The sequence below is a fragment of the Pseudorasbora parva genome, chromosome 11 (assembly GCF_024679245.1).
Source record: "Pseudorasbora parva isolate DD20220531a chromosome 11, ASM2467924v1, whole genome shotgun sequence".
NCBI lineage: Eukaryota > Metazoa > Chordata > Actinopteri > Cypriniformes > Gobionidae > Pseudorasbora > Pseudorasbora parva.
In genome coordinates, this window is record NC_090182.1 from 34,516,224 (window position 1) to 34,526,727 (window position 10,504).

Genomic DNA, 10,504 nt, shown 5'->3' on the forward strand with positions numbered 1-10,504 from the left:
TCCTTCAGCTGCAGTTCCAGCGTGTATTGTACCCTGTGTATTACTTCTACAAATCTGCTTTTGGACTTTCTGTGAGAGCGCGTTCCTCATATTTAGATACGAATAAAATGACAGGTCATGCATAGATTATTTTTTGTCTCTTAATTTAAATATTGATGTATTAACATTGGTTTCTATGTAAATATACTTGCCCATGACCTCAAGAAGCGCGCTATTAACCGAGGTTAGAGAATGCGGTTTTTAGCGTCCCTGTTAAAGGTCCTGTTCTTCGCAATCCTATCTTTCAAACTTTAGTTAGTGTGAAAGGTTGCTGTTAGAGCATAAATAATACCTGTAAAATTATAACGCTCAAAGTTCAATGCCAAGCGAGATATTTTATTTAACAGAAGTTCCCTTTCAAAGCCTACAGCAAACGGCTGATTTGGACTACACCCCTGCACTTCCTTGCAGGAATGACGTCACTAGAACAGTTTGTTTAACTACTGTTGTTTGACTAACTAGTTGTTTGACTAACCCTCCACCATAGACAGTAAAAGAAATGGACTGAGCGATCCCATTGACGTCAACAGCAAAATAATGAAGTCAACCTTAGGGGCACTCACTTCCTGATGGCTGAGAGAACTGCGCAGGCTCAGACTGAGCTTGACGACGTAGATGTGACGTGAGCCTCCTGTCTGACAGCTGTAGGTCTTCTAGTAGTTGTGGAAAGTGAAAGCTGAATCACGTTGTTTAAATATTTTCTCCCGTTGCTTTTGGCTCACTATGGGCTTCTCCCCATTCTTCCCCCTTGACTTGATCAGACTTTATGTCTCCACGTCCCTCCGACTGCCTCATAGACAGTAAAGATTGCCTGCGAGCGTCTCCTCAGGTCTATACGGTAATTTCTCAACTGTGCGACAGAATCGCGTTGGTTATGACGCAATCGTTAGCCTATTTTTACAAAAACAGCTTCTGCGGGGCGATAGTGTAAGATACAAGGTAATGGAGCCTTTTATGCATTGTTGTGTTTCGTTAGAAATAAACAATGCACAAATGGAGTCTTTAAACGTCTCAGATGTAAAGTTATTCACTGTCAAAGTGACTCAAAAATGAATGGGAGTCAATGGGATGCTAACAGCAGGTGATGGCTTGGTTAGCAATGGCAGCCCCTAGGGGTGGAACGCTTTCCGAGCGCTAGATTACCCCCTTGCCCTCCGCCCACAAGAATACGCAAAAAAGGGGGCGTGGTCTTGTCGCTCTCCCACGTGGAGAAGAGCCAAGGGGGTAATCTAGCACTTGGAAAGCGTTCCACCCATTGCTAACCAAGCCATCACCTGCTGTTAGCATCCCATTGACTCCCATTCATTTGTGAGTCACTTTGACAGTGAATAACTTTACATCTGAGGCGTTTAAAGACTTTGTCCATTGTTTATTTATAAAGAAACACGAAAATGCATAAAAGGCTCCATTACCTTGTATCTTTAACCATATAGATAGGAGGAGAAGCTCAGAAGCAATCTTTTACTGTCTATGAGTCAGTCGGGGGGACGTGGAGACATAAAGTCTGATAAAGTCAAGGGGGAGGAAGAATGGGGAGAAGCCGATAGTGAGCCAAAAGCAACGGGAGAAAATATTTAAACAACGTGATTCAGATTTAACTTTCCACCACTACTAGAAGACCTACAACTGTCAGACAGGTTGCCTGCGCAGTACGCTCAGCCATCAGGAAGTGAGTGCCTCTAATTGACCTCATTTTCCGCCCGTTGACGTCTATGGGATGGCTCTGTCCATTTCTTTTACTGTCTATGAGAAGAGCACACATTGAGCGCTTGCATCTCCCCGTTATGGTAAGAGGCGGGACCTTTCTGGGCAAAGTGCGCTAAGCTGCTGTCCAATCACAACACGGCAACCGCTGGCCCAATCAGAACTTGTTACGTATTTCTGAAGGAGGGACTTCATAGAACAAGGAAATCATCAGGCCGTTTTTAGGACAGAGAAAACAGCGGTGTACAGATAAGTAAATTGTGTAAAAAATAATGTGTTTTTTTACACGCAAAACATGAACTCATGTTATATTGCACACTGTAAACACAATCAAGGCTTCAAAAACACACGAAAAACGGGACCTTTAACTTGCCCGCCCCCGGTGCAGGTAACATCGGTTCGAATCCCGCTCGGAGCGAATCGACTATGATCGGTGAGAAGTGAGTAAAAGTAAAAGTGCGGGGGACGAAAATACATTTTATTAAAAGTGTGGGGGACACGTACCCTCCCACTTTAAAAACCTTTAAAGGTTACTTTTAAGTGGTATTTTGCAGATAAATTGTGCCCTGAATTAAACATGAGGGATTTAAAATAATTCTTCCACACATGGGTGAAAGCTCGTGTAATCCTGTATAGCTCACATCATTTTCTGATGATAGAAATTAAGCATATTGTTTCCTTGTCCAGAAATCTAAAAATAAAGCACCAGATGTTTAACTTTTTAGTAAACTACTTTTTTTGTAATTATAAAATAATTGTCATAAGATTCTCATTATAGGTTTTATTTCAATCAGCAAAAATTAAAGGAAGAGCGTGCTACTTAATAATAATAATCAATTAAATTGTCATTACAGTTAATGTGAATTTCGGAGAAAATGTGCTTAATTGTGATGAAAATAATATCACAATGGAAAAGTGATATTATTTTCTTTCTCATTCCTTTCTTGTGATTTTAAGATGAAATACGACCCAGACATATTCTTGACTGGTTTTGTGGGATTTGCTTTTTCGTTATGGTGTAATAGAAAACAAAAATAACAAGTACACACACACAAACACACACACACACACACAATGAGTTAACTAAAATGAACTAAAATTAGTTGCAGGCACATTCTTGCATTGTGTATTACCATCAATGTTAATAATTTCACAGCTTAAGGTCCTCAGCATGGGCAGTTACTCTTAGGATCAGGCTGATGTGTCAGCCTCACTCTGCCGTCTTCTCTTGCCACGTCTCTGTAGATCAGGGACTTTTGGGCTTTTAGACGGCATGCCAGGCACATGAAAATGGAGTCCACGTTCTGGCTCTCCTTGGGATCTTTGGCTGATGTTTCAAACAGTAGCATGTTATAGGAATCAGCAAACTTAAGGGCAGTGTTGGAAGGGACCTGGATCTGGTCAACTAGATCACATTTGTTTCCCACGAGAACACGAGGGACTGAGGATGACACCCCGTGCCCATTGCACTCCTGAATCCAGGTCTTTAGATTCTGGAATGAGGCCATTTTTGTAACGTCATACACAAATACGACAGCATGCACATTGCGGTAGTAGTGCTCCACCATGCTCTTTCGAAAGCGCTCCTGGCCGGCTGTGTCCCATACTTGAACCTGTTAGAAAAGAAACAGGACAACAACTAATTTCAAGGTTGCGAAGAATTTAAAAGAGAAAACTGAAGCATCAGAAATAAACTAGCATGACAATAAACAAATCTACTTTGAACATCTTTAAAGAGCCGTTTTTAAGCATTCATGATGCAATGTTCAAACTTTACTCATAATTGTATATGACTGTGCTTAGTAAATGTCATAGTTTTTACCTTTTTATTTTTGGCAACATAAATTGTCTCATATTTTCAGTGTTGATGCATCTGGAATGTATAGTACTGGCTATGCATTAGGTGGATGTATAACTTTCTCAAAATATGTTTTATATATATATATATATATATAAAACATACAAAAAACTTTATAAATGCATCAAAGGAGTAAATTAACTGACTGAACAGACACAAATAGATAGATAGATAGATAGATAGATAGATAGATAGATAGATAGATAGATAGATAGATAGATAGATAGATAGATAGATAGATAGATAGATAGATAGATAGATAGATAGATAGATAGATAGATAGCACTATAACTATTGATACATCCAAAACCAGCCTCATCAAATATTGTCATGATGTGTTTAGCACAATGACAATGACAGTTTGAACCAGCTAATGACCAGTTTAAACAAGCAATGACCACATTGGACTAAAGTAAAAACAGTTAACATTTTCCTAAACACTATACCATTTAAAGATGAATTTTCCTGCAGATGTGATGAATTGTATTTATTTATTTTAATTGTCAACATTATGTCATGTAATTTGATTGGTCTGAAATGAAAGAGGGGCACATGTATCTGTAAGCTAGTAGCCCTTCTAGTCTAGGACCTTGATGCAGCACGAGATCAGAAAGAGCAATTAATGCATTTACTCAGAATGTAAACACTGCGCTTCCTCGTGATGCTACTGTTTGTCTGTCATACAAACACACAGCACAATCGTGACACTACGAGATATCGGCCTTCGGGACGAGACGAGCCCTGACAATAAATCCCACCTTTATTTTCTCGCCCTCGATCTCCACGGCTTTCTCCCTGAAATCCACGCCGATGGTAGCTTCAGTCTTACAGGGGAAGGCTCCGCCGGTGAAACGGAATGTTAGACAGGTCTTACCCACATTTGAGTCCCCGATGACAATGATTTTAAAAATCCGCGTCTGCACACTGTGATCTAGAGACGTGCTCAGGTCTAGAGACGACGTGAGGTTGGCATGGCGCGAGTTGGCAGTTCCTTCTCTGTTTTCAGGAAATTCATTTGCCATAACGGTGAAATGATGTAGCCTACCGAGCCTGTGTTCACTGGTCCGGCGGTGATGATGGTGGTGGGGATGGGGGGAAGGGATGGCAGATCCACTCCCTTTGCAGATGTAGGGAGTTTACATAGACAAGTGTATGCCAAGTGATGCAGCCTACTGCTAAAAAGCAAATACAAGTGTAAAATAGCTGGAAAATTAACAATAATTTACCCTGTTGAATAAAAACGATAACATGTTGGTTAAAGGTATAGTCCACCCATTTTTTGTTATTAATTTTACTTTAATGTTGTTCCAGACTTGTATTATTGCAGTGAAATACTAAGTATTTTTTGAAAGAACGTATATACAGCTCTTTTCCAGACCTGCCAAGAAGATATAATAAATGTGCCAAAAAAATAACTCCATGCAGACTCATGCTATGGTGCAAGTATGGGCATTACGCGGGGGGCGGGGCGGGGCGGGAGGGGGGAGGAGGAGAGACGACGTGTTGAAATTCTGAAATACGTGAATGAAATTCGTGCCATAATTAAACAAACAAATCCAGCATTTCGCAAACAAACACTATTTGCTTTCCAAAAGAAATCTCGACTCGCAAACAAACAGAAAGCGATGTGCAAATACAAAGTCAGTTTGAGCGAAAACGCAGAGGAGTAACAAATATGTGTTTTGCAAATAATAAATGAGTGAGCACACATATTTCACAAATAAATACAAAAAACCATCCTACAAATTACATGTAAGCTTTCAAAAAATCTAGTCCATAAATGCATATATGTACTCTCAGTTTGAGTTTCTCACAAATGCAGCTCGCGCAAATTTTCTCACAAATGCAGAGCAACTTCCTCTTCCAAAACAGCAGATGGCGCTTTGGGTCAATTTACAATAGTCTGCCCCGAGAAGCCTTGAAACCAACACTCTTCCAGCTGATGAAATGAGCGGTGAACAGGTGAGTTTCTGTCTTACTGTATCTATTATTAATCTTTTTGAGATTTTCCCAATACCAATCCTATTTCAATATAAGATTTTTTTTTTTTTTTTAAAGATATTAGTGTGACGATCAGTTCAAAATCAGTAGTGACATGGCTGAAAACATTTAAGCTAGGCCTATTTGTTTCTCATTAAAATGCATACAAAATCCATACAATTTATTAATTGCAGTGTAACAGGATATAAAAAACGATTTACTTTTATGTAATTTGTATGATAACATTTGTGTCGCAGAGAACATTTAAAATAATGTAAGGGTGTATTGTCACAATATAATACATATACAAATACAACATTGTGGATTCAAGATTAGACAGATTTAGATTTAGCTTGCCTATAGAGTTTTTAATGTCACATCAAATATGTTAAATCTTGAAGGACATATATTTGAGCTTCCATTTTTTAATAAATATTTTTATTAAATAAAAAATTAAATATATCTTAAGCAGGAGGCTATGTGGGCAAGTTAAATGAGGAAGTGATTCATTTTACTCCGAATAAGGCTTATCATGCTATAGAGCAACTAGCTGATAACAAAGCTAGTGGCAAGGATGACATCACTGCGGAACACCTTAAGTTAGCTAGCCCCAGAGTAGCAGCTCTGCTGTCCATTTGCCTCACAGGTCTGATGACACATGGTATTCACCTTATTTTTAACGGAAATACTGACGAGGCCATTTGACAGTTTTTTTGTGCGAGACTTCCGGTCTGGCACTTCCGGTCTGACATTTCCTAGCGAAACAACTTTTCATCATAGAACAAGTGTTCGAGGAAGACCGGGATTGTTTGTGCAGTTAGAGGTTGTCATAATAACTGGTACAAAAGAAAGATTTACTTGGAGCAGGAGTGTTTTGTTCATCAAACGCGTATGAGAGCTGAATGTGGATGCGAGGCGCCCTACGACCTTTACCCCCCGCCGAAGAATGAGGAATCCCTTCGCCTGTGGTTAAAAGCTTTAAATTTGAAGAAACCACAGAAGCGACCGTATGTTTGTTCTTTTCATTTTGTGCACTCAAGACCTACAGAAGACCATCCGATACCAGAAAAGTGGCTGGGCTACGAAGTCCCGATAAAAAATCCAAGGAGACGTGTTAAGAGGTTAGCAGAGACTGGTAAGATAACGGATTTTTAATTGCTACACAGGGCAATGTTAAAGGAACTGTATGTATATCACTGACAACAGTATATTGTAATTTAATATATTTTTATTTTTTTCATCCCTGCTAGTAAAAATTGGAAGCAATAAATGCAATATAATTATTTGAATTAGCACTAATTCAGGTGTTGCTATATTAGCTTGTTGCTAACGTAGTTTAAAGTAGTCTAGGTATGTTTTATGTTGTTTGCTATAATGGTGTAGCGACTCAGGCGAATCAAACACACAATCGCCAGTTACATTTAACAAATATGTTTCGAATGCTTTGTGCTTGGTGGCAGACTTTCCCCCAACACAACAGAGAAAGATTCTCCGTTACCCTGGAAACCATCTGATAAGAAGTTTTACGGCCCAAAAGAATTTGGCCACATGAAAAGTTCCATACACAGAGAGTTAAAGGTTGTAAGACACACGCTTTTACCTCAAATTATAGACAAACCATCTATAAATGAACATGCACCCCAGGACATTATATGTAAACACATAACTGTCTTGTAAAATGTTTCTTCTGTATGGTATTTTGCACCTTTTTGTCTTTGTCTTAACAAATTACTAGTTCAGATAACCTCATATATGTCATGTCTCCTATCAAATTAATGCTCACTTCACGACTTACACTTCCATGTATATCACTTATTCAGAAAATGCAGTGTGTGTTTGTTGCATTAATTAGAGTATGAATGGTCAGAGACCCACTGAGTCGAGCTTTGAAACAAAGAGCCATAAAATCTGCTGAGGAATTTCCCGCCTGGAAATCCCAACAATCTCATTGGTTAAGTCTAACCCTGGAGGGTGGGACTACGCCCAGACCTTAAAAGGAGGCACTCGGATGCCCTCCTTCTCTCTTCTTCTGAAAGTCTCTTCCGAAATGCTCTCGTCTTCTCTCCCTGGCTGAACCAACACGTGTCCCCCCCCCCCCCCCCCCCAAGCAGGGAGGGGCTCCAGACACAGAGCCATGTGCTGTGTGGGACCAGAAACCGAGGCCCACCACACTATATGGGGCCAACAGGCCTCAGCTCTTCTGAAAAACTCCTCTTCTAAAAAAACTCCTTTTCTGGAAATCTCCTCTCTTCCGAAATCTTCTCTTCTACAATCCGGTCGTCAACAACCCCTTGCTCCTCGTTCCATCAACTTACTAGCCCCACGGGCATTCTTTAGGAGGAGGACACGAAGCGCCGCTAAAGAAAAAACTGCTTCCCCTCCCGACCTCGAAGAGAACCACCGGATACGCAGGAATACACGCACACAAGCGAGAAGCCAAAACGAAACCAAAAAGAATGCAAGTATTCTTATTCTTACAAATTCAAACTGCTGTAAGGAGGGTGTGTTATTTTCCCGTTGGGACAAGTTAACTCCGTGAAGGTTGTATTTGATGAACTGAAGGAAAGCTGCTTCTTACCTCTAATGCTTTGTACCATCTCTCTCTCTTTCTCTCTCTCTCTTATATCTCCCTCTAATTTCAGTCTATTCATTATTCTCTTTTATGTATTCTTTCGTTAATATCTATATGTCTACTTTCTTGATGCATATTTAGTGTGTACTTTCTATGTGAATCGTAGTGTTATTTTTAGTCTGTGTTTATTAAACCTCCAAAAGACATTTTATGAGTTGAGTCTGTTGTTCTCCCACATACACAAAGTCAATGAAACTTCCGATCTAACGTTACCTAACTGCTTATGCTACTATTTTAGTAAAGTAAACTGTATGACCATTTGAAATATTGAACTTGTCCTGATCAGTAAAGTTAATGTTTTTATGCGCTCGTAAAGCAGTAATCCCTTATTGAGAATTGATTTGAAAGTCTATAACTAATTTGCAGGACAAACTTAGTAGGGTAATTTCAAGCAATTCCGTAAAGGGTTACTTGTATTTAATTAAACATTTTTCCCTATCGGAAAATCTTAATACGTAATGAACAACTGGAAAATTATATTCATAAATTCATGAATATTGAATATTAAATCCCTTTTGAGTTAATTATTCCCCGAGATATTAAACTCATAGTCATTGTTGTTACAATGGTTGTGGGCTTATGTGGTCTTGTGTTTGGCAGATGACTGCCACTGTGATGAGGAGGCTAACCCGACCGTTCCAGAGTCCGAGTCACCTATGCATAAAGATGCTGACACCCAGTGGGAGGTTCAGGCACTGATGGATCACACCTACACATTAGGAGAAAAGTTGAAAGACGTATGCGACAGAGAAACACAATGTGGTGGAGAAGAACCCCTTGCCCATGCCATCCTGAAAAATGAAACTAGCTGTGTGGTGTACACAGGCCTGTCTCTCATTGCCTTTTTTGATCATGTTAAATTTCTGGAACAGTTCTATAAAGCAAACTTTAAGATGTACGTAATGGATCAAATATTGATGACCATGATGAAACTAAAGTTGAATCTGCTCCAGGGTGATCTTGCAGAACGCTTTGCTGTGTCCCAGGGGTTAGTGAGCAGGATCCTCTCCTACTGGATAGACACAATGGAGGAGCACATGAGAATCTACATTCCATGGCTGCCACGGGAGACAATCCGGAGCACAATGCCTCAGTGCTTCAGGGAGAAGTTCCCCAGCACCACCTGCATCATTGACTGCACTGAGACCATCCTGTAGAAACCACACAACCTTGACTCCAGAGGCGAGTCATACAGCCATTATTATTCTAGCAATACTATAAAGTATTTAGTTGCTATTGCCCCATGTGGGCTTGTTATGTTCATTTCTCCTGCTTATGGAGGCAGGTGTAGTGACAAGTTCCTCGATCAGGAGTCTGGCTTCCTGGAGTATCTTCGTCCTGGTGATGAAGTGATGGCAGACAGAGGCTTTACCATCAGAGATCTGCTGTTTGAGAGAAGGGTTAACCTTGTTCTACTACCTTTTACTCATAAAGGAGAGCAGTTGTCTGATGAGGATGTAACTGCCACAAGAAGGATTGCGAATGTGCGCATACATGTGGAAAGAGTTATCAGGAGGCTCAAAGTGTTCAAAATAATCTCCCAGACTGTACCTATCAACTTGGCACACAAAATGGACAAAATCCTCAGAATCTGTGCAGCCCTGGTAAACATGCAGGGGGAAATCATCCATGAGGATGCTGAATGAGTCTGGACGTTTACATGTCAAAAAGATCCGGATTTCCACTGTAGCTTAATATTTGTAAATAATTTTTCAGGTATCTCTATTCTGCACTGCTGATTAGTTATTTTACTGTAAACCAATGTAGATATAATGCACAAGCAGGTGTTTTGGATCTCAGGTTTTATACTAAATAGTCTGTGTTTGGCACCTTGATGTTTTTTAATTTTTTTTAATAATTGTTCAAGTGTTGTATAATAGCATCTTATTTTTAAGACTATTTAAATGTTTATAGATACAAAAACATGCTATTTACCTTCTGTCCAACTAAAATGTGTATTATTACATTTTTCAATCGGTTTTAATTTTAATTGCTATTTAATTGCTAATGCAATTTGTTATTTAGTCGTATTTTGATTGAGTGGATGTTGTCCTAACCAAATGTAAATAAAAAAGTGTCATAACTCATGTATATAAAATGGCAAGAAAATACAGTATTTCACTAATGGAATTTATTAACTCATGTCATTTGTTTACATTGAATGTAATTACAATAATTCACTTTTAAAATAGAAAAACATCACTCAATTTAAACATTTCACACAGTATGGCATTATTTCTAGGCCATTTAATTTATTATACATATGAATTATAATCACAATTACTATTAAA

General features: G+C 39.2%; 1 protein-coding gene and 1 long non-coding RNA gene across 2 annotated transcripts in view; one reads left to right on the forward strand and one right to left on the reverse strand.

Annotated features, from left to right (window-relative positions):
- The window catches only part of LOC137093126 (uncharacterized), a 31,151-nt gene extending 20,891 nt beyond the window's left edge, over positions 1 to 10,260 (forward strand). The window contains exons 2-3 of the long non-coding RNA XR_010908394.1: positions 5,474 to 5,563; positions 8,814 to 10,260. This is a non-coding gene — a long non-coding RNA (uncharacterized lncRNA). The remainder of the gene's footprint in view (positions 1 to 5,473; positions 5,564 to 8,813) is intronic.
- rab33a (RAB33A, member RAS oncogene family) lies at positions 1,395 to 5,046 on the reverse strand. Its single transcript, XM_067457860.1, has 2 exons — positions 4,360 to 5,046; positions 1,395 to 3,356 (listed from the first exon to the last, which is right to left on the reverse strand). The coding sequence occupies exons 1-2, from the start codon at positions 4,621 to 4,623 to the stop codon at positions 2,910 to 2,912; spliced, it is 711 nt and encodes a 236-aa protein (XP_067313961.1). The 5' UTR covers positions 4,624 to 5,046; the 3' UTR covers positions 1,395 to 2,909.
- Positions 10,261 to 10,504: the final 244 nt, after the last annotated feature.

Excerpts from the sequence above, each read along its gene's own strand:
- rab33a (XM_067457860.1), bottom strand. The coding sequence starts at position 4,623 with ATGGCAAATGAATTTCCTGAAAACAGAGAAGGAACTGCCAACTCGCGC. Across the intron at positions 3,357-4,359 it reads TCGAGGGCGAGAAAATAAAG|GTTCAAGTATGGGACACAGC; the intron begins GTGGGATTTATT and ends CTTTTCTAACAG.